Source organism: Dioscorea cayenensis, chromosome 16 (genome assembly GCF_009730915.1).
Source record: "Dioscorea cayenensis subsp. rotundata cultivar TDr96_F1 chromosome 16, TDr96_F1_v2_PseudoChromosome.rev07_lg8_w22 25.fasta, whole genome shotgun sequence".
In the NCBI taxonomy this organism is placed as follows: Eukaryota; Viridiplantae; Streptophyta; class Magnoliopsida; order Dioscoreales; family Dioscoreaceae; genus Dioscorea; species Dioscorea cayenensis.
In genome coordinates, this window is record NC_052486.1 from 21,414,665 (window position 1) to 21,442,606 (window position 27,942).

At 30.7% G+C, this 27,942-nt stretch overlaps 5 protein-coding genes across 6 annotated transcripts; all 5 read left to right on the top strand.

The window, feature by feature from the left end:
• Window positions 1-3,567, top strand: LOC120278769 (malate dehydrogenase-like). Of its 2 annotated transcripts, none has more exons than XM_039285500.1 (7): window positions 1-343; window positions 1,676-1,834; window positions 1,911-2,086; window positions 2,208-2,485; window positions 2,569-2,704; window positions 2,786-2,897; window positions 3,347-3,567. In XM_039285500.1, the coding sequence occupies exons 1-7, from the start codon at window positions 310-312 to the stop codon at window positions 3,439-3,441; spliced, it is 990 nt and encodes a 329-aa protein (XP_039141434.1). In that variant the 5' UTR covers window positions 1-309; the 3' UTR covers window positions 3,442-3,567. The 2 variants fall into 2 exon arrangements, with proteins under 2 accessions (XP_039141434.1, XP_039141433.1); XM_039285499.1 differs by lacking the exon at window positions 1-343 and adding an exon at window positions 509-641.
• Window positions 3,568-5,156: 1,589 nt separating this feature from the next.
• Window positions 5,157-12,558, top strand: LOC120279544 (O-fucosyltransferase 29). The gene is given in 11 exon segments (XM_039286467.1): window positions 5,157-5,385; window positions 5,387-5,476; window positions 7,337-7,424; window positions 7,966-8,042; window positions 8,970-9,058; window positions 9,218-9,407; window positions 9,542-9,723; window positions 10,279-10,381; window positions 10,958-11,286; window positions 11,906-12,041; window positions 12,043-12,558. Coding segments are annotated over 11 exon segments (1,563 nt in total). The 5' UTR covers window positions 5,157-5,220; the 3' UTR covers window positions 12,157-12,558.
• Window positions 12,559-17,377: 4,819 nt separating this feature from the next.
• On the top strand, window positions 17,378-19,163 carry LOC120279546 (S-norcoclaurine synthase 1-like). Its single transcript, XM_039286469.1, has 4 exons — window positions 17,378-17,683; window positions 17,810-18,054; window positions 18,357-18,678; window positions 18,811-19,163. The coding sequence occupies exons 1-4, from the start codon at window positions 17,408-17,410 to the stop codon at window positions 19,054-19,056; spliced, it is 1,089 nt and encodes a 362-aa protein (XP_039142403.1). The 5' UTR covers window positions 17,378-17,407; the 3' UTR covers window positions 19,057-19,163.
• Window positions 19,164-20,872: 1,709 nt separating this feature from the next.
• Window positions 20,873-23,272, top strand: LOC120279534 (S-norcoclaurine synthase 1-like). Its single transcript, XM_039286457.1, has 4 exons — window positions 20,873-21,177; window positions 21,312-21,556; window positions 21,945-22,269; window positions 22,908-23,272. The coding sequence occupies exons 1-3, from the start codon at window positions 20,941-20,943 to the stop codon at window positions 22,045-22,047; spliced, it is 585 nt and encodes a 194-aa protein (XP_039142391.1). The 5' UTR covers window positions 20,873-20,940; the 3' UTR covers window positions 22,048-22,269; window positions 22,908-23,272.
• A 2,483-nt stretch (window positions 23,273-25,755) lies between these two features.
• Window positions 25,756-27,137, top strand: LOC120279454 (squamosa promoter-binding-like protein 8). Its single transcript, XM_039286385.1, has 2 exons — window positions 25,756-26,442; window positions 26,568-27,137. The coding sequence occupies exons 1-2, from the start codon at window positions 25,934-25,936 to the stop codon at window positions 27,022-27,024; spliced, it is 966 nt and encodes a 321-aa protein (XP_039142319.1). The 5' UTR covers window positions 25,756-25,933; the 3' UTR covers window positions 27,025-27,137.
• The last annotated feature ends 805 nt before the right edge of the window (window positions 27,138-27,942 follow it).

The window sequence follows — 27,942 nt, forward strand, 5'->3', positions numbered from 1 at the left end:
AAATATTTAAAAATGAATCACCCAACAACCTTTAACATCATTCATAAAGACTAATAATTGATAAGATAACTGCTTATCTTGTGCAGTGAACAGTGAACTCATCATCATATGAAGCTTGTGACGTGCTTTTTTATAACTGAACCAAGCCTCGTGAAAAACAAACTACTACAAAGTTCTATAATACCTCATCCCAACGCTTTCCATGCCTCGAGATCGTCACCCTCCATCCATCAATCATCATCATCCCATACACGTATATAAGCTCTTCTCTCTCTCTCTGTCTCTCTGGTATGCTTCTCAAATTCAACAATGGCCGTCAGGGTTCTCGTCACGGGCGCTGCTGGTAGTGCTTTTTATGATGCTTCTTTTGATGTATTACTGTTATTCTTTTCGTTTCTTGAGGGATTTGGTTTGGAATATGCTTGGCTTTTGGTGTTTGGAGAGGTATCAATGCTTGTATTTGATGCATGATAAGGATGCCATGGTTTTAGTTTGGTTTTCTTTTGTTTGTTTGTGAGATTTCGTTGGTTTTATGGAGTCTTTTTATCTGATTCTGAGGTTTTTGAAGTCTCTTTTTATGAGATCTGTTCTCGGTTGTGAAAAGCAGGAGCCTTTGAGAGTTTTGGTCACTGGCGCTGCAGGCAATGCTGAAATTGATTGAAATCCTGCTTTATTTAATTTAATTTAATTTTTTTTTTTAACTAGAAGGGAATGATGAACTGATTATGTTTGTTTATATCATCAATATGTTTAATGTTTTCTTGGATCTTATACGTTGATGCTTATATAACTCGGTAAAAGGAGTCTCTTTTTCTTCTTTTTCTTCCTCTTCTCTTCTTTCACTTTTGCTGTGTATATAAAAATGTTTGTTTTATTTTTCCCAATTTTTGTTTTTACTTGTTCTGCTATGGATTTGGATTTGTTAATATTGATTATGTTTGTGTATATCAGTGTGGTTTATGTTTTCTTGGATCTTATGGGTTGATGCTTTCTTATCTTAATATGTTCTTTGTTTTCAATTTTTTTCTTCACTTGTTTTGCTGTGCATCTCAATATGTTCTTATGCCTTCTTATTTTTAATGCATTTTGCAACATATCTTAAAAAAAGTTCTATGTTTTCATTTTTTGTTTTTTAAATTGTTCTGTGTACATATTATGGTTTGATTCAATTGGAAATGAGTTAATGGTTCAATAAATAATCTATATTGAAGATGATTATTTGAAGTTTGTTGGGATTTTGATTAAAAAGAGATGTAAATAACAAATATTTTAGTTTAGTTCTTTAAGGGAGTTAGATATGTTCAACTGACAGAATTTTCATGTAGATCAGTATATTTATTAATCCATAATAGCAAGAAAAAAAACAGGAACTTTGATAGATGCATTTTAATTCTGGATAAAATCAGGGAAGTGGAAACCATTTGCTCAACTTCGTTGATTACAGATACTAAAGTATCCAATGTTAATATGTAGACACAGTAACAAGCATCACATTATAATCATGCAAAAGTTCTTGTTTTCTGTTCAATGGCATTGCCTTTGTGTCAATGTCAATCTTAGCAAATAATGAATTCAACAATCTATGTCCTTTGGAAGATTAGTGGAAAGGAATTTTACAAATCAGATTTAGTTTAAGTTTGTAATGTTCACCTACCAATTGTGTTTTCTCATGCAGGACAAATTGGATATGCTCTTGTTCCCATGATTGCTAGAGGGGCAATGCTGGGCCCCAATCAACCAGTGATTCTTCATATGCTTGATATCCCACCAGCTGCAGGAGCATTAAATGGTGTGAAGATGGAGTTAATTGATGCTGCATTCCCACTTCTCAAAGGTCTCTATTCTTCAATTCATAGACAGAAATAGTTCTGCTTGAGTTTTCCAATGTTGCTTATATTTTGGTTCAATAGGTGTTGTGGCCACTACTGATGTGGTTGAAGCTTGCTCTGGTGTAAACATAGCAATAATGGTTGGTGGATTTCCCAGGAAAGAGGGAATGGAGAGGAAAGATGTGATGTCGAAAAATGTCTCCATTTACAAAGCTCAAGCTTCAGCTTTAGAGCAACATGCAGCTCCAGATTGCAAGGTGATGATACTTTTGATTATAGATGCTATTCATCATTTGTCAATTGGGCGTGTTCGAATATCATCTCAGTTTTAATCTTTCTCTCATATGTTGATATAAGCCTTTTGTTTTAAATTTGCAGGTTTTAGTTGTGGCTAATCCTGCTAATACTAATGCACTCATTCTAAAAGAATTTGCCCCTTCAATTCCAGCAAAGAATATCACATGCCTCACACGGCTTGATCATAACAGGGCTCTTGGACAAATCTCAGAAAGACTGAATGTTCAAGTTAGTGATGTGAAGAATGTGATCATATGGGGAAACCATTCTTCAACTCAATACCCAGATGTCAATCATGCAACTGTGATTACCAAAGATGGAGAAAAACCAGTTAGAGAACTCATTGCTGATGATAAATGGTAAGACACCAAATAACCATAAATCTTCTATCATCCTGCTAAATACACAACAATTTAGCTAATCTTTGTCTAGTGTGCATCAGGTTGAATGGAGAATTTATAACTACTGTACAGCAGAGAGGTGCTGCTATTATTAAAGCGCGGAAGTTGTCCAGTGCTCTATCTGCTGCAAGTTCTGCTTGTGATCATATCCATGATTGGGTTCTTGGAACTCCCAAAGTCAGTGTTCATCCATTGCCATAATCTTCAACAGTTTTTATTGTTTTCCTTTGAGAATTTATCAGTTTACTTTGTCTTCAGGGCACTTGGGTATCCATGGGAGTGTACTCTGATGGTGCTTATGATATTCAACCTGGTTTAATCTATTCTTTCCCTGTTACATGTGAAAATGGAGAATGGTCTATTGTCCAAGGTCAGTGTATTACTTGATCTCTTACTTCTCTCTTATGTTTTAGTAACTTGCATGACTTATAATTCATAACATTATTCAACTTGTTTTCAAGTTTCTCCTCATGTTACTTCAAAATCTTCTGCATTTTTTCGGTTAACTTATTCGATAATTTAACTCTGTTTGATGTTGAGATTGATTCATAAAATTCCTTGTCTTGAAGTTCTATATATATATATATATTGTTGTTTTTGTTTAGCTGGATGTTAATCAAATAACACTACTAGTTATTCAAATTGTTTCATATGCTGCTACTTCACAATCCTTTGAATTTTGTCTACTTCTTTAGCAATTGGAATTTATCCTTGAAAACTTGAAACTTTACTCTTTATACATTTCATTTATTTATTTATTTTTGATGATTTGCCGTTAAATTAGGAAAAATAATTCTATGTAAATCTTAAAATTCACAGGTTTAAAAATCGACGAGTTTTCAAGAGGAAAGATGAATGCAACAGCAAATGAACTTGCCGAAGAAAAGTCTCTGGCTTACTCATGCCTTGCTTGATCATCTTGCTTATTCTTCTATAAAATGAAAAAAATAATAAATAGTAAGAAGAAGAGATGATGAATGATTAAATAAGGAAAACATTGGCAATGTTTTCCTTAGAATTATTTCTTTTAGTTTATGTTACTTATGCTTCTTTTTTAAGCTTTTCATAGCATTGTGTCATCAGTTTGTTTTTAAAATAAGAATCATATACATAAGAAGGAAGAATGTGGGGGGAAAGATCTCTGGGATCCCAATCCAAGCGTAATATTTATCATTATTAATCGAATTTTACATATTAAAAAACTTAGTTATTTCATAAAATTTTATAAAAATTTTATTATTTTTTTAAAATTGTTTTTAATTTATATCATTACATTTACATTTTTTTAAAAAATTAATAAATATTTTAGATATTAAAAAATAACAGATAAATAGAAACATATATTTGTGACAGATAAAAAACGGAAGAAGTATTTTTATTTGGACATAATATGAAGAGAATAAAATATAAGTTATTATTTTTTTAAAAAAATTTTGGGTAACAAATTCATTTAAACAGTAAAAATGAATGGGACTAACATGATAAATGTCTAGGTCAACATGCACTGAAAATTGGGTACACAGACACTGACAAATATTCATGAGGTGTCTCTGTAATAATTGAATCCAATAAAAAAAAATAAATTTTTTTTTTTTTTTCCATGAATGCTTCACTGAAGACTACCTATGAATGCTTATATTTTAAGAAATAATATATCAATGTTTTTCTTAAAAAAATCATAAATTATTCTCCAACTTTCCATGGGATTAGAATGGATTAAAACCAATCAAAGTTGAGATTTTAAAATGTGAATTTTCTTCTTTTTTCTTTTTATTAAATGCAATGAGAACAGTTAGTTGGTTGTCTATATGGAGATTGAACATCCCATCATTTTTGGAGTGGGTTAATAATGCTGTTAGATTTTGAAATTTTGGTAAATTCACATTTGTTTTAATTAATAATTGATGTTTATAGATGATAATTTATTTTTAGTAATAATTAATATTTTTGGGAAAAATTACTTTTATTCCAAAATTTGATCATTGTTAATTTAAATACAAACAATACTAAAATACATGAAACACCACATTAATATTAAATTCAATTTTGATTTATTCGATAAAACAAAAGATTAAATATTATATTTTAAAGCTTCTTCTGTAGCTTTTTGGTTCAAAATAAATTAATAATAATAATAAAAAATCTATTGATAGTTTAAAAATACAAAATCTATATAAATATAACAACATAACATAATCAATATAACAAAAAAATAATACACATACATATATCTATTTATTTATAATAGTATCAAAACAACCTCAGTCAAAACTAAATTAATAATTTTATTTCAGTAATAAAATAAAATAATAAAATAAAATAAAATAAAAATAAATCTACATATAGTATTTTCAACTGCAAAACTGCGGATATTTGTAAAATGTCCACGCGTTCATAGAAAATAGTGAAAAAAAAATACAAAGAAAAACTGATATATAAATAATATAATAAACATTGTCTAAATTTGATTATAACATATAACCGTTGGATTTGGAATCCAATGATTAAAAACTAAATCTGTAGGACTAAATTCTATGAATGTTAATAGAAAACGTGTCTCATCTCTAATTAATATATATATTATTATTATTATTATTATTTTTTTATATTGGGAGTTCTTAGCCAATGAAAAAAACAGAAGGTTCTCTTTTTCCAAAAATCATGCTTTTCGCTTTTCTTTTCTATTAATTGCGATGCTTCTCAAGAAATCGGGGTTCTTTGTTCCCTTTTATTGGGATTATAAGATTCTTGGAAGGGAGGGAGGAATGGTTTTCGGAATGGAGAAGAGATCCGATTCGGCGCTTCTTGCATCCAGGAAGCGCTGGGCGCCTAGATCGGTGGTGCTGGGAATGATGCTCTTTCGCGCTTGGCCTCATCTCGCTCTTCGCTGGTCATGTTGTTTCCGACATTGAGTGGACGCGGATTCAGAAGGCATGGCGGTCCAGAAAGGTATGGATTTTCGGCTGTTTTTCTGGTTTATTATTATTTTTTTTTTTGCGGGAATTTTGTTGAGAAAGTTTGGTAGGCTTGTTCTTTTGTTGTTAGGATTTTGGTGGTTGTGATTGATGGATATTGGTATTGATGTGCGTTTTGATAGTGCTTTTTCAGTTTCAGGTGGAGTAAGGATTGTGAAAGATTATGTTTTAGTGGTCTGAGGGGGAAATTTGAGCATTTTAGATGGTTTGGTGGATTAGGTGTTTTTTGTTTTTGTTATTTGGAAGGTATTATTGTTTGATATTGAATTTGATAAGCTTTGGGATAATGTAATTTAATTTCAGGTGGAGTTTGTGTTATATAGATTGGTAATATTAAATAAATGTGGCCCAAAAGATATAACTTCTCAAAAACATCTATTAAGTGTTGTGACTTTTCAATGATAGTATATTAGACCTAAAACAGATGTGACCCTTCACGTATATCATTTGAAAGGTTAATGGTTTCATTAAGAGAAAAGTTGTAACTTTTCGAAAAGGTCTTTTGGGTGGTTATAATATTGGACAATCACGATTTTTCCAAAGTTGTGATCTTTAGTTGTATCCTGGCCACATAAAACCCTATGGACAATAAAGACCTGAATTAATCTTGTATGATAATCTAGTACACCAATCCTATTTATTCTAACAATAGGGCTTGCTTAATTGTTTATATGTTGGAAAGTATCATGAAAGATTATGTTTTTGTGGCTAGGGAGAAAAAATCTTGGCATTTTAGATTGTTTGGTGGAAAGTCTCTGTTAGAGAAGTTGATAAGCTTGAGTATAATTTAATTCAATTTCAGGTAGAGTGGCTTTTGCAATCTAAATGTTAGTTGTATTTTAGTGGTCAAAGAGAAAAACCTAAGCATTTTTGATAGGTTGGCGGATATAGAGCCATTTCTTTTTCGGGTGTTAGTTTGGATGGTCTGATTGTTGGATATAGAGGTTGATAAGCTTTAGGACAATGTAGGTTAATTTCAGGTGTGGTAGGATTTGCAAATCTATCTTTTTTAAAAAAGAATAATGAAAGATTATGTTTTATTGACCTGAGAGAAAATTCTTAGCATTTTAGGAAGTTGAGTAGATTTAGGCTTTTCTTTCAGATACTGTTTGTTTGGCAGGCCTGATAAATAGATATTAACGTTGGGAGAATGTAGTTTGTTTATAGGTGAATATAATCTATCTGAATGTTAGAAAGTATTAAAATCTCAACATTTTAAGGAGTTTAGTTGGATTTCAGGTTTTTGGATGTTGTTTGTATGTAGCTTTGGGCTATTTTTTGAACTGTTGTTCGTTTGACAGTCTAATATATAGATATTGGAGCTGATAATCATTGTGGCTTTAGATGGATTAGGTTTTGCAAATCTTTCTATTCATTAAATTTTGTGGAAAACAAGGATATGCACTACTAGAGATGTTCTTTTTGCCTAAACCCCCTTGATATTGTAAAATATTTTGTAGATGAGTAGACTTTCCTTTAATGGATGTTGTTAGTGCTGAAGGGCAAATAGACATTAATCAGTGCTGATAAGCATTTAATAGGTAAAGTTTGATTTGAGGCTGCTCAAAGGTTTGAAATCTATATTTTGGTAAATTTAAAAAAAAAAATATATCATGAAGAGTGATTTATGTGCCATAGAGAAGTCTTTAAATATGAAATTTTTAATTGAAAAAAACGTGATAGGACTGGTACCAAATCTATATGAGTTTCAGATTACATGAACTATTTCATATAATTTTCACTCACTATGTTAAAATTGGATTTCCTTACCCTGCGGTTGTTTTGAATTCATTACTTATTATGGGTGCTTTGGCTAATTTGAAGATTTTTTCAGGGAGGTTACAGTGGAGTTGTTGATATATGGAAATCAGAGTTTTCAAATTTGTATTATGGTTGTTCTGGTAGGGGCCCTCATTTTCATTGTAAGTTCTCTAGCTAAATGTGGTGCCTTATCCTTTCTTTAATGGTTTTAATATGTGAAGTGAGGGATTCATACTCCTGGAAAATTGCTATTTCTCCTCGAGGGAGATCTGTTTTATCTTGTTATCTCTTTGTTAATGTAGAATTTTTCACTTGTATTGAATACATTTTTACAGTGTTTAGTGAGAAACTTTCAATTCAGCATACTTCCTGATCGCATGTAGTTCAGTAATCCATTTTAGAATGCGTACTGAAATTAACATAAATGTACAGCCATTTAAGAATATGTTGTTATATGTCTTTATCTTCATGTTCATATATCATCCTGATTATGCTATTATCTTGTTCTTGTCTCTTGAGTTTATTTTGTGATCAATTAAGATTGTTCAATACAACATTATGCACATACTTTTTATTTTTAATGACTAGTGAGTTGCAAATTTGTGACTAATTAATGCTCTTGATGCAAATAACACTTCTAATAATCAATACTAATCAATCACACTTCTATTGATTTTAAACATGTTCTGGTTTTGCATATAGCTGCAGTACCTGAAAGGAAATCTAATGGTTATTTACTAATTGCAACAAGTGGAGGACTAAATCAACAAAGAACAGGGGTAAGTGCTTTCCTATGCTACTGTGCGGCTAATATGATATGAAGGCATGAAATATTTGTGATGATATTACAAAAGAACTCCAAGTAGTGGTCATGCCCAGAAAGTCAGATTTATTTAGTTATTTATTTATGGTGATGAAGCTGTAGTTTGGCTAAAAATCCTGCAACTTAGTCATTTCTAGATATAATCTGTGAGTGTTTTTAGCTTTAATGGCATGTCAACCTTGGGAAGGAAGTATTGCAACATCAGGAAACATGAATAGTAATAATAAAGATACGTAAGGGCAAGATAAAAAGTTAGAAATAAAATCTGGAAGTAAGAGTGTAAGAATTTCAAGCCAGAGTCTATTATAAATGCTAAGCATTCCAATTAGAGATGTACTAGCTTGCTTTCATGCTGATATGCATTTTATTGAGGTTAGAAATATATAACCAATAGAACTAATCTTCCAATCATCTCAATTTGGGTCTTAATCTTTTCATATGTGAATTTTCAATTTCTTTGAAACTTTAGTTAATGCTCTATATGGTCTATAGGTGACAGAGAGACTCATATGAAGGCAAAGATTTTAACGAATAAAAATGAACATCAAGGTCCCTAATATGCAAAAGATCTTGCATCTTAAATAGCCAGCACTTGTTTCAGTTTGCTGGATGCTGGAAGCCCATTTCACCAATGATTATATGACAATAATAGTTCGTTTAGCACAATTTGTGACACAGCTTTGCAACCTTGCCGCAATTTCCTTTAGGAAAAGCATTTTTCTCTAGCATTTGATAAAAGTCTAATTAGAAGGTCAAATTGTATTTGAGGGAGTGCATTATTCTCATGTAATTTTTTTGATTCTTTTGAATAAACCAATAAGGGAATTATTTTGTACAATGACTAGACATTTTCTTGGTTCTCATATTCATTCTATATATTTAGATAACAGATGCTGTTGTTGTTGCTCGGATTCTGAATGCTACACTTGTTGTACCTGAGCTGGATCATCATTCTTTCTGGAAAGATAACAGGTGAGACAACATTTAATAGGTGCGGTGTATGTTTATATCTAAGTACATAAATAAAGACATTTAGCAGGAAAATGCTATCCAAGAAAATATCTCTTCTTTTTCTTTTTGTGTGAAATGTAGAATTGCATACATCTTATGAAAATAATTCCTGACTTGCAGTGATTTTGTCAACATATTTGATGTTGACTGGTTCATGTCTTTTCTTTCGAAGGATGTGAAAATTGTTAAAAGGATACCTGATAAGGTAATGCGATCAATGGAAAAGCCTCCATACACAATGCGTGTTCCAAGAAAGTCAAGTCCAGAGTATTATCTTGATGAAGTTCTTCCAATACTCCTTCGAAGGCGTGTAAGTAGAAATAAACTAATTTAGATTTGGTGTATGAATTGGATCTCATGGAGCTTTCTTCCGGAGGGTATTGCTTAGATTTGGCATGATGGTTGTTTAAGGGATATATGTATTTACCCATTTTGTGTATGCAGGCTTTGCAGCTGACGAAGTTCGATTACAGGCTTGCAAACTGGCTTGGTGAGGATTTGCAGAAATTGCGATGCCGTGTTAATTATCATGCTTTGAGATTTACAAGGCCTATAGAGACACTTGGGCAGAAGTTGATTACAACAATGCGAAGCATGACCTCTCGCTTTATTGCGGTTCATCTGAGGTATACTTCTTTGTCTTGATTGTGTTAATTTCAGACAATATTACTTCATGGGTGTAAAGAAAATTTTCTTTTGTTTGATATTTACTGCTCATGACCTTGTGAGATGATGCACATCCTTATCTTGGTCTTCGCCACCTGGTCAATCAGGATTATATTCAGATTCAATATTCCTGTTGCCATGATTCAGAGTTCTTTATATAACTTTATTAATTTTTCCAATTTGCATTTCTGGATGCAGCTTCCCATTTTTATTGGTTATATTATTTTTCTCGGCACTTTGTGTTCTCATTTGGAAAGTTCTAATTTGTTTTTAAGCATTTGTTGATGCATGCATAAGCAGGTCTTGTGCACCGCTGAACTTTTTGTTTGATTTTCTTCTTTCTTATAATTGTATAAATTTGTTAGTCTATAACTGAGCTTTTGAATGAATTTTACATTTATACTGAATTAGATAGAGAGAAAATTGGAGATTTTCATGTTGTGGCTGAAAAATAACTTTTAGATGACAATGTTGTTTGCCTGACGTATGAGTTCCCCCTTTCTTTATGCTAACAGGTTTGAACCTGACATGCTTGCATTTTCTGGTTGTTATTATGGCGGTGGTGAAAAAGAGCGCAGTGAGCTAGGTGCAATTAGGAAGCGATGGGAGACATTACCTGTGAGATACCATTCCCACTCATCTGTTTGATTGTTTATAATTCATAGTAAATTGATGTTGCACCACCCTACTGAAATTATCTTTACCTCAAATATTTCATTTTGGTTAATGAGTCAACATTTTGAACTTTCATAGTTCCTTGCTGTTTGCAGAGGTATTTTAAAACCCTTGTATGAATTTTATTCATATTTGTTGTTTCACTCCCTACCGAAAACAACCTTGCTGTTATGGTCATCTTCTGCGGCGTTCTGTTGTCAGTGCCTTAATCTATATGGATTGAAATGAAGGCTTTTATCCATCAGGCATATCCCTACCTATTTGCACATTGATGAGTGGATAAAACAATCCCAGTTTTGTACCTGAAATAAAACAATTTGTCAAAGCAAAAGTGTTAGAAAATTAATGAAATAAATTCATTGGTGGCTTCAGCAGCAAAATTTGTAAATCACACTAAAAGCAAAAAGGTTTAGCTTCTTTTCATAGATTAATATAGACTTGAATTTCCATTACTTTCTTCCTTATTAAGTTTAACCTGATGGAACATAGTTGTAACCATTTGTAATTGTATATTGGCAGGACTTAATCCCTGAAGACGAGCGCAGTCGAGGGAGGTGTCCACTAACACCCCATGAAGTTGGATTAATGCTACGAGCACTTGGCTTTGGAAATGACTCATATCTTTATGTTGCATCAGGAGAGATATATGGTGGTGGCAAGACTTTACAGCCTCTCAAAGATCTGTTTCCAAACTTTTATACCAAGGAAATGCTTGCTGGAGATGATTTGAAACCCTTTCTTCCATTTGCCTCCCGCCTCGCTGCGATTGACTATATTGTTTGTGATGAGAGTGATGTGTTTGTTACCAATAACAATGGAAATATGGCCAAGATTCTAGCTGGCAGGAGGTATGAATCTAACCTTGTTTAATTGATGCTTTTACTTTAATGCTTTTGGATTTTAGATGTTGCTGCTTCTCTGATCTTGTTAATCTCAAGAAGACCTAGTAGAATAAATGTTCAAATAACATATCTTGTTCTAGTCATTTCTTGGGGAGGTGATTTATGAAGGCTAGGGAAATGCTAATTTGTTAAACTTTTGAATATCCCTTTCTGGGCTTGTTTGGCTAACATTGTGCACCTATGCATCATACATCATAGGTTTCGTTGACAAGGTAGTGTTGATAACATCAACGCTAATGCTTCATATTTCTTTGAAACTGCTTTAATTATTGAATTGCCACATATGAACTTCATGGCAATTGCTTCTTTTTCTCCCCTTGGCTCCTTCTAATCATATTTTAAGTAGTTCACTTTCTGATAAGAAGAAGCCATCGATTTATTTCAACCTAATAATCAATGAAAGTTCTATTGTTTCAGCTGTTTCCCTGTGAAAATGGGTCTTGAGAAGTGCAAATCATTCAATTTAATGGCTTTGGGGTTTTTCCTTTCAGTGGCAAGACACCATAAAAAGATATATAGAGTTCTGTCATCTGATGATCCATAACTGATTCAAAGTTTCCTGCAGGAGGTACATGGGACACAAGAGGACCATCCGACCAAACTCAAAAAAACTGAGCTCATTATTTAAGGGACGCGATAAGATGAACACAGAAACATTTGCCAAGAAAGTCAAGTCATGCCAGAAAGGTTTCATGGGGGAACCCAGATGAGATGCGGCCGGGAAGAGGTGATTTTCATGAATTTTCATCTTCATGTATCTGCAGGAAATCAGATAACCGGAATGAGTCTTCAGATAATCCTAAGAAGCTGCTTTGATTGAAAAATGTGAGACCGATAATGAAGTTGAATAGCAAGTCCATCGACAAAGCGTTGGACAGAGGAGTTAAAAGAGGGAATTTATTTACTTCGAGGTGTTTATTCTAGATGTATACTATGTAGCTTTTTCTGATCACTTTCATCCAAGTTTCGCTTCGGTCACACTGGATGCAGTAAGCTGTCTTCAGGAAGATGAAGTGCTGATGCTTCTTTTTATTACTGTGGAGTAATCAGAAACCTTCATCAAGATTTTGTAGTATTAATTGTAATTTCAATTCTGGTTCTGTTGTAAGCTGCTTCATCTTTGAAGAGGTCTGTGTTTGTTGTTGTGTTTCAAAGTGTTATAAATGTTGCTTTTTTACCTTTAAAAAAAAAAAAGCTATATCATCATGTTGTTTCATATGATTTTCTTATTCCTGGTCTTTTTATTCAAGAATCAAACAGGTCTCTTTTATGTTCAACTGTTTTATGTTTTTGTCAATTCTAAGTTGTGTTTAATTTTTATTGTTAGAGAAAATAGATTCCCTTGACATCATGCACCTTTGCTATAAGTGGGGACAATCTTCCTTACTAGGCCGGTCTTTTGGGGTCCGCTCTTTCCTCCACTTGTGTGCATTACATTGTAACTGCCCTGTATTTGGTTTTTGCATTATTGTTAAAAAAATGAATACAAAAAAATCTCTAAACAAGTTTTTTTAATAATTTAATACATCAAAAATTAAAAATAGTTTTAATAAATGAAAAGAATTTGAAGGAACTAAAAATAATTTAAATTAACTTAAAAAAAAAATTGAAGGGTTTGCACTAAATTTATTAACTTTATTAAATTAAAGTTGTTTATATATCCTCTTGAGTGAGGAATGAAAGTTTTACATAATTCTCTTAGTATCAGGGTTGCCATCTAGTTGTTTATTCATCACCATTGAGATTTATCTGGGTTTCAGCTCCGATCTCAAACTATGTGCATATTGTTTTTGTACTCATTATGCTATCAGTAAAAAAGAAGTCATTAGCTTTCAGGCTTTATATTTTTGTTTTTTGTTATTAAACTTAAGTATGCTTCCAATCATTTATACAAACTTGTATTTTAATATTTAATGATTACAATTAAGAACTTGTTGTGTCAAGCATGCTTTTACTCACATTAAATATCTGCTCACTCCATGCAGCAAGCAAAGGACATATAAAATTTTTTTTTGTAACTAATCAAAATAATGTGTTAAGGGTTTTCATTACCTTCGCCACCATTTAAGAATGTTAAAATTCATACCTCTATTAATGTTCTTAAAATTTAAGAAGGTAGTGTTTAAGTAGAGTTGACATCCAACAACAACAACACTAATAATAATAATAATAATAATAATAATAATAATAATATATTATTCCCCAAAACCACCACCAGCTAAGTGGCGGGTTTTGATAAGCCTAGTTAGGACCAATTGTCGGCCTCTAGTTTCGTTGTAACTTGATGGATTTAATAAAAAATAAAAAAAAAGGGTTTGGAGGAAATTTTTTTACATGTGAGATCACCATTCATCTAATCAATATGATTTAAAATAAATAATTTCTAATTTAATTTATATTTTAAATTAATTATTTTTTTAATGAAATACAGACAAATCAAGTATCAAAAATATATTCAAATGTAAAATTTATCTCTAGTACATCTGCGCACTTTAACACCCTAAAACAGGAAGTAATACTTTTATTTATAAGCTACATAAATTAATACATTATTAAGAGTTAATTGGTATGTTGTTGGAGAGAAAGAGAAATTAATTTTATATTATTTATTTCTTTAATCATTCCCCTATGCATTCTTCCAAACTTTGGCTACACAATACCTTTGGTCGGTGGACTGATGCGCTTACAAATTTTATTTTATTTTTTATTTTTATTATTATTTGGTCAGAGAACTTGGGTATGCCGTGACCGCACTTTAATTTTATTGACAATGATATGTTACCAAATTTAATAGTTTTACATATGTTACTCCATCCTTTCATTAGAAGTGCCCTCACTTTAATTGTTATAGAAAATGGTTAGAATTAAAAGTTTTATAAAAATTTAGTTTTTTTTTTTTTTACTTTTCTACTCATCCATTAAAATGATGTATTTAAAATAACATGGATTGGATTGTATGAAATAATCGTATTTTTCATTTGAATGCCTTACCGTTTTACAATATAATTTTTAAAACTGTTAACATATTTCTTTCTTGGTTTTCAATAGTTGCTGATAGTCAATAGCTATCTCTTAATGAAGCAGCTTAGAAAATTAAGCACTCATTCAATTTTCTTAAGCGCTAGAGTCTCAAATCAAGCCAGCAATTCTGATCCTGATCTTGCGTAGTAGTAGGCGGTCCATCTGATAGTTTGGGTAGGCCTGAGGGGCTAGACGGTGGCTTCTGTCTTTCCAGCTATTTTTTTTCATATTTTTACTTCATATTGTACTTTATTCTATTTCCTTATTTCGTAAGATGATTTATCTTCTGTTTTCTGTTGTTACTTTTATTCAATAAAGTTGTGGTTTATCCACATTTATTTTTAAAAAAATAACATGGATAAAAAATAATAAATTTAAAAATTAATATTTAAATTTGTTATTTAGATAAATAATTTGGGATATGAAAGTTTCTAGAGGTTGATACTTACAATGCATCAAAAGGAGTACTTAGTAATAGTATTTCATCACCTAAGTTATATATAATAATTATTTTATATAATTATATCCTAACATATAAAATTCTATCCTTATATTTTTTAATTTATAATTAACTCGTTCTATCAAAAGACTCATTCCAAGAGAGCCAAATTTCAAATTAAATAGCATTTTTGGGGTAATTTTTTTAGTAAGTCACTAAATTTTGGCTCATTTTCACTTTGATCACTGAACTTTAATTTGTATCAATTTGGTCACTCAATTTTAATTTGATTTCATTGGGTAGTAAATCAAGGAATTTCAGAACCCAAATGAATGATGTAGCTCTTTTTTGATGACATGTACGGACTCAAATAGACTTAATAATGTGCCATGGGAAGAATTGACTCGGATTTTTAGATAGTCATGTAACCAATTAAGAGTTAAAATCCTTGATTTATTACCCAGTGAAATCAAATTAAAATTGAGTGACCAAATTGATACGAATTGAAGTTCAATGATCAAAGTGAAAATGAGCCAAAGTTTAATGACCTAGTAAAAAACTTACCCAACATTTTTGTCCTTCAAGTCTTCATGCCAACAAAGTCAAAATATTAATATAATAATTGTTTAATTGTAGTCCACTTATATTGAATTTAGCGAGTAGACATGAATAGTAAATATTATAAAGTTCAATCATATATATTGTACCAATCTACAAATAGATTTAATCTGACATCAGTTGTGTTAGAGTGAGCTTGAATTTTTTTTTTTTTTTAAATTAATATTTTAAAATGAAGGGTATATAATTTTCTATCAAATTAGTATTTTAAAATGAAGGTCTGCGCCCTGATAAATAGTATAAAAGTCTCTCTGGGAACACCAATGTTAGAGATGGCAATTTGTACCCTACCCGACGGATATACCCGTACCCGTACCCGGTCAAAGAGGGTATTACCCTCTTTGACCGGCACGGCACGGTGAAAGGGTATTACCCGTTAGTTTTTGAGCTGCAGATTTCGGGGTGCAGGTATGCCCCTCACCCTACCCGCACTCCTTACCCTCTCATATATATATATAATTTTTTATTAAACTAAACATTTACTCATAATTTACTCAATATCTATTTTTATGGTAATTAATTTGAAAAATAATACTTCAAATTTTTCTCTTAATATATTATTTTTAAATTTTTATTTAATTTCTATATTTATATTTGATAATATTATCAAAATTGAATTTTTAGATATATATTAAGAATCATAATTAAATTAAAAAAATAAACAAATATAAAAAAATAATGTTATAATAATTTATTCTATAAATTATAAGAACATCCCGAAAAAGATACTTAATAAAAATCAATTGGATATAACTTATGAGAATTACTTATAATGTTTTTTATATTCAAAATCTTACTAGATATTTATAAAATTTGAAGCTATATAAAATATAAATAGTAGATATATGAAAAATTTTTAAACAAAAACCAAGATGGTTAAACATGAACAAAACAAAAGGTAGAGTTACCATTGAATCCTAAATAGACTTCATTTTTATGTGATTATATAATTTAAGATAAACAAATATATATCAACTTGTAATTTTGAATTTATGGACATGTGTTTAAAGATTGTAATATAATGTATAACTAATTCATTTTTATTATTATTTAAATTTAATTCGATAATTTGAACAACGGGCAAGCGGAGTAGCGTCAGTGGATAGCACCAGTACCGCGGGTAAGGGTAAGGGTATGATTTTTTTTACCCTGAAGGGTACGGGTAAGGGTACGGGTATGGGGTAGAGGTTACGGGTACGGGTAAGGGTTTTGACATACCCTACCCATACCCTACCCGTTGCCATCCCTAACCAATGTATGGTCTTTGGACTACGTTAGTGGAGTCAAGGATTTGTTTTTGTTTGTTTTTTATTTATTTTTTTTTTCTGATTTTTAGTAGGGAAATGCTTTAGTTTTTAAAGTCAAATTAATTTTTTGGAGTTAAGGGGTTTGCACCCTTACAATATAGTTATTTACTTATTTATAGTTCATTTTTTATTTAAAAAAATAGTCAATTTGATTCTTTTTCTCGCTTGATTGATAATATGATAATTTATCCCATAATGGATTATTTTTTTTTTAAATCAAGATTGATTAATTACTTAATATGTGGAGTCCATTTGACTAAATTATATATATACACACTGTTAAGAGTAGTTTTGATTTACTAATGACAAAGTGATCTATTAATAACCGGGTTCCCATTAAAAATTTTCACAAATGGTGAGAGTTCGAATTATGGATAAGGACATATTTCTATAAGTGTGAGTAGTGGTTGTGTATGAATGATCCTAGCGCTCATATGTGTACGGGTCTCATCTTCACTTACTCCGCTAAGATTTGTACATGCTCCTATATTTTTTAGTGACCTAGCGTTCACCTTGGCCCCAAAAAAACGAGTAGCCTTTATTTTTCTTGATTTTCCTTTAATAAATTAGTGATTTAATTATCCAAATTTTTATATATATATATATATATATACACACAGAGGGAGGTGACCGAGTGATTGAAGTTGAAGATACAAAGCAAGACTTATTGTTCCTTTGAGAGATGGGTGAAGTAGTGAAGAGCAGTGAGAGTTGGGCGAAGTCTATTCCGGCAGAGAACGTTCAAGCTCTTGCAAATGAAACTAGTATGAATCCAGAGATGGAGATACCTCTCAGATATATAAGGCCTGACTTGGATCATCATCAGGACAATATTAATAAAATCATCGTTGATGAAGTGGTGCCAATCATTGATATGAAGAGATTACTTGATCCTAACTTATCTTCTCAAGAATCTTCCAAGCTCCACTATGCTTGCATGGAATGGGGTTTCTTTCAGGTTAATTATTTTTTCCATGTTATATATACTTATCAATTATTTCTAGCTAGTTTCATATTCCATGCATAATTATAAGTATATATATATATATATATATATGTTACGGTGCATGCATGTACGACGTAGGTTGTGAACCATGGAGTAGATGATGAAGTGATTGAGAAAATGAAGGTTGATTTGGAGGAGTTTTTCAAGCTACCTTTGAAGGAGAAAGAGGTGTTTGCACCATTGCCTGGTGGTCTTCAAGGTTATGGCCAAAAGCTTGTGCTTAATGAAGAGAAACTAGAGTGGCAAGACATGATGTTCCTCATCACTCAACCAGTTCTTGCTAGAAACTTCAGATTTTGGCCTACTTCTCCTCCTACTTTCAGGTACCTATTTTTCTCTCTTTCTTAATTCATTAATAAGTAATTAAGGTTCATCCTTTTAGTTATCTCTTTTCTCTCTATCAATTCTATAATTAAGCTTAATTAATTAATTGTTGTACTTAATGTTGATATTAATTTCCTTTCTTCAAGGCTTTAATAATTTTATTTTATTTAAGTAGTGGCGCCTTAATTCTGCTTTTCAATCAATATCTAAATATTCCAACAATGATATATATATATATATATATGGTTTTAACTTGACAAAAATAAATCCTTGATATATATATATATATTTTGGCATGTAGGTCAACACTAGACAAGTACTCAAAAGAACTAAAATCAGTTTCAATGAGTTTGTTTGCTGCAATTGCTAAGAACTTAGGACTCAATCCACAAGTACTTCATGATGTTTTTAAAGAACAACAAAGGATGAGGATGAACTATTACCCACCATGTCCCAAAGCAAACCAAGTGTTAGGCATCAACCCACACACTGATGCTGGTGCCCTAACTATTCTCCTTCAAGTCAGTGATGTTCAAGGCTTGCAAATAAAAAAAAATGGCCAATGGCTTCCTGTTCAACCACTCCCACATGCTCTAGTTGTCAACATTGGTGACGCCCTTGAGGTAAATATATAAATAATATAATATTATATTATTATTATTATTATTAAATATTAAACTTTGGTGATGATATATCAATGCCTTTGAGCTTTCTAATTACTGCATGTTTGTACTACTTGATATATATGTACGTAGATCATGACTAATGGGAAGTATGCAAGTGTAGAACATAGAGTGATGGTGAACAACAAGAAAGAAAGGCTATCAATTGCTGCATATCATAGTCCTAGTTTTGATAAAATAATTGGACCTTTGCCTGAGATTGTACAAGGTGGTAAAGAGTACTACAAGACAATGAAGTATGAGGAGTATATGGAGTTCCATTTCTTAGCCAAAGTGGAAGGCAAGAACCATATGGACTTCATGAAGTTGAATAATTAAGTTGTTTTATTTAATTACTTATGTTTGTAATAAATAGTATCATCTCTGTGATTATATATATATATATATATATGTATGTTTGTTTGTTTCATTGTAAGTCCATTTAAGCAAGTGTATGAACTAATCTGTTAGCATTTGCTTATCTCATTTGGATGATCTTTATTCTATTATGTGATCATGGAATGTGAGTAATAATTTAGTTCATCATCATTCCATTTGGATTTAAACTATTTAAAGAATGGTTGGTAGTTAGTACATCATTTCATTTTGAAATTTCTTTGAACACATGTGAAAATTAATTATTAAATTAGGTGTATTTTTTTCCAAAAACAAACATTAGTTATGAAAGGTAGATCATTGTAATTCTCTCTCTAAGTTCATATAAAAATTTAAAAAAAAATTGTGATGTGCATAAAAATTAATTATTATGGTTAATTATAAACGAATTACTGATTATCTTCATATTTTCCCTACAAATGAAGGAAGAGTTTATAAGTGTATGTATTTTATGCTTTATATTTTCTTGGTTCAATCATATTAAACTTTAAATGATATATTGTCACATTTATTCCATTCTTGGATATATATTTACATATTTATAAACTTGGAATTTTCGATATTTTGGTAAATGACAAAAGTTTGCATCATCATTTCTTAAACTTTTAATAGCATAAAAAATATTATGATCATCTTCTTGATTACTAATTAGCTTGAATCATTAAACATATTTGCTTGTCAAAGTACTTCTAAATTGTATATAATAGTTGAAAAGAAATGAAATAATGGCAAAAAGTAAAATTAAATAAATTAAATGAGTTAGATTAAATTATTCTCAACCAATTAACTTAGTTTAGTAAAAAATAAAAGTTTACTATCCATACATATACAAAAATTACCATCTGATCGATAATCCTAAGAAATAATCACTTTTTTCTTTAATCTATTTATAATAAACAATAAATTCCAAACATGAAAATGAGAAACATGTATCCAACTTAAAAATTTATGACCATGAATAATAGAAACTCTGATTTCTTATAAGTGAATCACACAAATCAAAACAAATGATATGACTCTAAATTAACTTAAAGCTCATGTTTATTTGTCCATATAATCAATAGTATTTCTCAAATATTAAATCCTATCCAAATCTTACCCAAATCTTTCTCATGGACATCTTGAACTTCTTGAAAAATACATCTGAACTGCTCAATAATTTCGAAATATTAAATTTTAACAAACTAACATTTCAAGGATTAATTATTATATGTGCAATTATTGATGAATATATATATATATATATATGAATGCTTTGTTAGATGGGGAACATGACTATATTTATCTAGTGAAAATTTTATTTTATTAAGTGTGCTCCTTGTTATTTATGTTATTATTTAAATATATACTAATGTGCATGGTTCCAAGTTCCAACGTAATGACGATTTTACTTTAGAATACATATATATATATATATATGTGTGTGTGTGTGTGTGTGTGTGTGCCAGTGAGAGAGTCTCATTCTTATTATTTTCTATAATCATTAGAGACAATACAACCACCATGATCAGCTAATGTAAATGATCGAAGATCTCCTTTCATCAAGCACTAATGAATTTTTTTTTTATAGCTTTTGGATTTATTATAATTTTTTATTCTGTCAAAAAAAAAAAAACTTTTGTATAATTATATAAGTCTCCACTATTATTACTTTTTCATTAGTTTAATCCTTAAAATAGGTCCCATTTACACCAAACCATAGCAAGCAAGAAAGGTAAGATTTTAGCTTATAATTAATTAAGTTTTCCAAAGAAATTTTAATTATAAGCACATATATACTAAAGTCTAGCATCACAAACTGTGAGTTCAAAGAGAAATTAAGAAGTGATGAGGAAAGATGAGAGTTGGGGGAAGTCCATTCAGGTTGACAACGTTCAAGTTCTTGCAAATTCAAGTGCCGATATACCTGAAATATATATAAGACCTGACTTGGACATCGGAGCCGGAAAAATCTCCGACGAGAAGCTCCCTATAATTGATATGAGTCTGTTATTGAATTCAAACTTCTCTTTTGAAGAATGTTCTAAACTTGATCTTGCTTGCAAACAATGGGGCTTCTTTCAGGTTTGTGCATGTTTATACATATATATTTGCATGCATATATATATTTCATGTGTGTATATATATATATATATATAAGTTAATTTGATTAAATATTTATTTGAAATTAAGTAATTGGAATGTTGTATTTTGAATAGCTTGTAAACCATGGGATAGATGATGAATTGATGGATAAAATGGAGGGAGATTTGAAGGAGTTTTTCAAGCTTCCATTAGAAGAGAAAGAAGTGTTTGCACCAGTGCCTGGTGGACTTCAAGGTTATGGCCAAAAACTAAATGTTAATGAAGAGAAGTTGGAGTGGCATGACTTGCTATTCCTCATCACGCGCCCACTTGATTCTAAGAATTTGAGATTTTGGCCTACACATCCTTCATCTTTCAGGTCGATCCCTAAACATCATCACTTTATTTATTTATTTTGTTTGTTAATTAATTTGTTTATTTCATTAATCGATTTTTTTATCTTAATTTGTGATTTATCTTTTTTTTTTATATTAAAAACTAATTACAAATGTTTCTATCTAATATGAAAACCCATATATAAGAGAAAAAGAGAGATTTTATTCATACTCAGACTAGCTAGTTGTATATAATGATCACTATATAGTAATATTAAGATAAAGCAAAAATTGTATACATACTCTAATGAAGTTGGTAGTTGCTAATATATATATTTTTCATAAAAATTGTATTTATGTATATATCTCTGTAAAAGGTTGTTTGAAATGTCTGTTTGAAGTTATTTTGTTTATTTTGGTTTTAACCCGCAGGTCAACATTAGAAAAATATTCACTAGAATTAAAAAGGGTTTCAGAATGTCTGTTTGAAGTTATTTGCCAAGAACTTAGGGCTCAAGCCAGAGACACTCCTTAATCTGGTTGATGACTCATCAAGGTATAAGGATGCATTACTATCCACCATGTTCAAAAGCAAGCCAAAGTGTTAGGCTTGAACCCACATTCTGATGTGGGTGTTCTAACTCTTCTACATCAAGTGGGAGATGTTCAAGGTTTGCAAATCAAGAGAAATGGCAAATGGCTTCCTGTTGAACCAATTCCTCATGCCTTTGTTATCAACATTTCTGATGTACTTGAGGTAATTAATTAATTATCTCTATTCACATTTACATTTAATTTTCCAAGTGACTTTTAGAACAAAATTAATTATATTTATTTATTACATAGTTTTCATTCAATATAAAAATCTTAAGATAATAGCAGCATGTACGTAGTAGGCATGGGACATATAATGATTAATTTGATTAATTATTTATATATATGCCAGGCACGCAATGACACCCTACAATATCATTATCATTATATATGTTATAATTATATGATCTCAGATAGTTATGGATTATCTCTATATATATATACTATTCATGTAACAAATTTTAATATTTTCATTACTCTATCAGTTAGAAATTTTAAGCTTATCCCAATAATTTTTTACCTAATTGTCAAACTAATATTGTGATCAGCATCTTAAAAAAACTTAAGGTTTTGATTTAAAATTTCTTTTTCTTTTTTCTTTTTTGTTCAATAGCTCATAGTTTAAACTTTGAAGTTAAAATACATTGATAGTTGATACATATATTAATATATATCATTTGCAAACTTTGGTAATAAATTAAGTAGCTTCAAACTTCGTAACTAAAAATTGACCAACTTCTTTAATTATATATATATATATATATTTATATATTTGATACGTTGCATGGAAATGAATTATAGATATGGACAAATGGGAAATACGTAAGCGTAGAGCATAGAGTGACAGTGAACAACAAGAAAGAAAGGCTCTCAATTGCAACACATCATAGACCAAAGGCTGATGGCATGGTTGGCCCTCTCAAAGAGTTAATGCAAGGAGATGATCAGGAGGAGCATTACTACAAGACTATGGCCTTTGAGGAGTATATTCAATTATATTTATCAGGGAAAGTTGAAGGAAAGAGACACATGAACTCCATGAGAATCAACAAGTCATATATAGATGCATAGCTAGCTCTTGCATGCATACATTTATATATAAAATTTGTGTGTGCATCTTGTTAACAATAAAATGTATGTGCTTATATGTATGTTGTTTTTAGTTATTAAGCCTTTTTGAAATAAAAATGGTTATTTAATTTGCTTTATTAAAAAAAAATGTTCCACATTTATAAATTCAAACTCTATATATAGACACATGATGCATATTTATATATTTATGATATTAGATGTAGGTTCATGTAGTTCCTATGTATATACATATTACGTACAGTCACAATCCTATCATAATTAAAATGAAGTTATATTATTGTAACTTTGGTTGATATATGTTATTTTCTTCGGATGAAGAATTGATTTTTAAGCCATTTATATATATATATATATATATGATGACAAGAAGATGGATGTGATATAGAGCAATTGTAATAGTGCCTTGAATGTCAAAAATCAATGTCTATTAAATTTTTATGCATTAACATTTTAATTAATAAATCAAATTGTAAAGCATTCGATTTATACAGAGTTGTTAAATGCAAATTAAATTTGTAATGTTTGAGCAAGATTTAATTTAAAAACTTAAATTAATAAAATGAGAAGTTTAAATTTATCGGTTTATATTTATATTGATTAAGCTATTTGATGGGATTGTGAGGCTATATATTTGTTATTCTTGCATGGAACCTTCCTTCACAAATATGTAATCCTTAGAAGCACACTTCTCTGATACAAGTCTCGAGGCTCACTATCTTGGCCCAAATAATAATATATTTAATTAATATCTAGCAAAGAATAAGTTTAATAAATAATAACTTTAATAAACTTTGTTTTTCTAATAACTTCTTTTATATATTGCAATGTGGCAACACATGTGCAACTTATTAGCCAAAAATAAATAAATAAATAACTGACGAATAAAAATTCAAACAAAGTGATATATATATATATATATATTTTGAGAAAGGTGACAAGCACCAGAATTCAGGGACGTGTATGTGTGGGGAGCAAGGCTCAACGCCGACCCACGTGCTCTCACCTTGCGTAGGACATGAGGTTCGATCTTGGGTCCTCCTCGAAATGAACGCCCTACGCAAGAGACCCAATACCAATTGACCCAAAAGCCGTTGGTCAAAGTGATATATTTCACTAAATTTAAAAATTCATAATTCAATAAGCAAAGACCAACTAAAGCCTAATGCTTCTAAATATATAATTTAGGAACTTTGCTATTTAATTTTGGATCTCTCATTTAGAATATTTATTTTTAAAGGTAAAATTATGTTATCACCAAATTGTTTACTGTACTTTTTATGTCTTACAAGTACTATTTTGTTTTGTGTATTCCTATTTTCTAAAGCATACACAGAAAAAAAAACCATCAAATAAAATGAATTAGTTTGGTCCAAACACCGACCATCTTTTAAAACAAACATTCTGATTTTAATATTTTTTATATATTACTATTTTATTTTGTGTATTCTCATTTCCCAAAAGCTTGAGGGGTAAAACCATCAAATAAAATGAATTAATTTAATATAAGCACTAATCTATAAATTAAAACAAATATTCTTAAAAAAACATTGCAATAAACAAAAATTGGAAAACAACTTTAAAAAAAAAAAAATTATGTACCCCTAAAATTGGTCAAAGTTATCTTAGACCTTATTCCTCAAAATTATCTTCCAGTTTTTTAGTCTTAACCATTAACATAACTACTGTTTAACACCTTTAATTTAAAACATTTCCCTGAATAATTTATTAATCAGATTATAAAATTTAATTTAATGAAAGTAAAAGACCTCATTGCCCAATATTGCAAGCATGTGTAACATATCCAAGAAACCCAAAACAAGACAAGAGAATATTAATTATATACAAACCCAAATGTACATTAGTACTGGTAGACTCAAAGGGGCCCACCCTCCCATTCCCCATACTCCAAACTCTTCATGTCCACCACTTCACTTTGACCATAATTTCAAAAATGCCCTTGCCCATCTGTCACTGTAGGGGAACATGGCTGAGGGCAAATCAGTCAAAATGTAGGAATGATTCTGTGAACAAGGAAGGTGCCCACAAGCTTCCTCTATGTCAGGGCCCCCCAAATCCCACTAGTTTCCAAGGTATCCAATGGATATGCATTGCACACCATGGTGGAACTCCCCAAACCCTAACCCTAACCCTAGACCATAAATAATTACACCCATTTCACCATTTGGGATTAATATTTAAAGTTCATGTTTTATTATAAATTAAGATTTTTATTATATATTTTTTTTATTAATTATTTTATCTCTAAACATTCTTTTTATAAATATGGATAAATGAGGAACACAACTCTCAACTTCTTAACTATATATATATATATATATAACTCTGTTATTATAAACACTATCTATTATTTTTTTATTTATATATATTTAAAATATCATTAAATATAATTACATGATAAAAGTGATTAACATCTGGTGTTTTCTAATAATTTTAACTAAAATAAAGTCTACAAACAATCACACTCTTGAGCTTAAAATATATATATTAACATAGAAAAATAAAACAAATATAATATATTCACAACTAAGTGAAAAACAATAAAACATTGTGAAGATGGACCACAGTGAAGACCTTCCTATAAAAACAATAAAACCTTCTCCTTCTCTTGATTTCATGGTGCAATAACTTTCCTTCTCTCAACCAACATCCAAAGAAGAAGAAGAAGAAGAAGAAGAAGAAACAACACAACTTGAAACAAAGACACATATATAGATATGTTCTTAGAGTATGAATGGACTAATCCTGCTGCAGCAGCCGCAGCAGCCATGCTACTCTTCAGTGAAGAAAATCAACAAGTTATCAATGATCACAGGCAAGTTTATAACCATCATTTTGGCCATGATCTCACCGGAGACTTCTTTTGCCAACCTACTACCATACCAGCTCCACCACCAGCACCAGCACTGCCAACTTCAGGGCTCTTTCCGATGGTAACCTCATCTTCTTCATCACTGCATGGTCTTGCTCTTCCACCAGCACCAACAAGATTAGGGTTGAATCTTGGAGTGAGAACTTACTTCTCTTCTGAAGAAGGGATGATGGTAACTGGTAGAGTCTCTCGCCGGAGACCTCGAATGGTCCGATGTCAAGCCGAAGGCTGTGGTACCGATCTAACTCATGCTAAACACTATCACCGTCGTCATAAGGTTTGTGAGTTTCATTCTAAAGCTTCCATTGTTATCACCGCCGGACTTTCTCAGAGATTTTGCCAGCAATGTAGCAGGTATATATATATATATATAGTGTTATAAATTGTTCTCTTTAATTATTTCCACATATTAATTACTATTATTGTTGTTGTTGTTGTTGTTATATATCTTTGAAATGTTATTATTGCATGTGTTGTAGATTTCATGTGTTGTCAGAGTTTGATCAAGGGAAGAGAAGTTGTAGAAAAAGACTAGCTGAACATAATCGTCGGAGAAGGAAATCACATGATCTAATAACTTCACCGGCCGGTGAGAAAACTCCGGTGATGGTGACCGAAAAAGTCTTGTTCACAACTAGTGATAACAAAACCAATGATCATGTCCTTTCACTTCCTCCTCCTCCTCCTCCTCTTCCTCCTCAAGAAGAAACTAATGGAGCACCAATGGTGTTAGGGTTAGGGTTTAACTCTAATGAGAGTGGTGATTTGATGGTGGTTCCGGCACCGGCAGGGCTCTCTGGCTCATCGTCGACAGGGACGTCACCGTGTCGATTTCCGGTGCAGCTCGGAGACTTCGGTGAGCATGAAAATCATAATCATTTTCCAAACTGGGATGATGGTGAGGATGGAAGTAGTATTAGAGCTCTCTTTTCATAATTAGTGTGGTAATATAATGCTTATGTTTAATTTTGTGTTGCTTTTGTTTACTTTTAGTTTAATAAACTTGAGAAGGAGATTAAAGTCTCTTTTTCTTTCTTAAGTTTTTATCCATGATCTTTAGCATGAGTTTTGTAATAAGATTTAGTAAGAGGACTGCATGAAGGTTCTGTTAATCACGTAAGCATGCATGTGTGTTTGTGTGTATATATATATATATATAGTCTCTTATTGTTTGTTTAAACTTAATTATATGATAATTAAGAATGGGAGAGTTTCTAAATAGAGCATGAAATTATTGTCCTTGATTATTCTGTCTATGATGTATTGTTTTTACAATTTGACAGAAAAAATCAGTTGCACGTGTATTATCCTTAAAGCAAAATGAATGTGGAGTTGCATGCACTCTTAATTATGAGAATTATTATATTGTTCCATCTCTAATGATAAGTTTTAGATCTTTGCACATGGACCATGTTATAAAGAGATGGATGTTTGTTCTTAACAAAATCTAAATTAAGCTGCTTTCTTCTTCTTCTTCTTCTTCTTCTTCTTCTTTCCTATTCATCATAAGGTGGATTAATGTATGTATTATAGTGCCACTGATAACTCTATCATAATTAGTTTAATGATGCTTGCAAAAGATTTGCTTATAAAATATTTTGATTTGTAATTTTGGATGGAAGTGAAAATTATAAGTTCATATATCCCTCTAAATTATAAATAAATAAATCTTTCCAACCAAACCCATAATATCTGATTAAAAAATTCCGTCGAAGATGAAAAATTTTTTTAAATCCAATCATTACCATAGAGCTCTAACCAAATAAACTCCCTATGATCAAAATTTAGAATTATTTTAGTCAATTATATTTACATAAGATCTAATAAATAACTTTGTTAAAGACTTAAAAGAAA

Coding starts and splice junctions, on each gene's coding strand:
- LOC120278769 (XM_039285499.1), top strand. CDS start 533: ATGGAGTCTTTTTATCTGATTCTGAGGTTTTTGAAGTCTCTTTTTATG. Junction 2,705..2,785: donor GGGTTCTTGGAACTCCCAAA/GTCAGTGTTCAT, acceptor CTTTGTCTTCAG/GGCACTTGGGTATCCATGGG. Junction 2,898..3,346: donor AGAATGGTCTATTGTCCAAG/GTCAGTGTATTA, acceptor TAAAATTCACAG/GTTTAAAAATCGACGAGTTT.
- LOC120279546 (XM_039286469.1), top strand. CDS start 17,408: ATGGGTGAAGTAGTGAAGAGCAGTGAGAGTTGGGCGAAGTCTATTCCG. Junction 17,684..17,809: donor TGGAATGGGGTTTCTTTCAG/GTTAATTATTTT, acceptor TGTACGACGTAG/GTTGTGAACCATGGAGTAGA. Junction 18,055..18,356: donor ACTTCTCCTCCTACTTTCAG/GTACCTATTTTT, acceptor TTTGGCATGTAG/GTCAACACTAGACAAGTACT.
- LOC120279534 (XM_039286457.1), top strand. CDS start 20,941: ATGAGGAAAGATGAGAGTTGGGGGAAGTCCATTCAGGTTGACAACGTT. Junction 21,178..21,311: donor AACAATGGGGCTTCTTTCAG/GTTTGTGCATGT, acceptor TATTTTGAATAG/CTTGTAAACCATGGGATAGA. Junction 21,557..21,944: donor ACACATCCTTCATCTTTCAG/GTCGATCCCTAA, acceptor TTTAACCCGCAG/GTCAACATTAGAAAAATATT.
- LOC120279454 (XM_039286385.1), top strand. CDS start 25,934: ATGTTCTTAGAGTATGAATGGACTAATCCTGCTGCAGCAGCCGCAGCA. Junction 26,443..26,567: donor TTTTGCCAGCAATGTAGCAG/GTATATATATAT, acceptor CATGTGTTGTAG/ATTTCATGTGTTGTCAGAGT.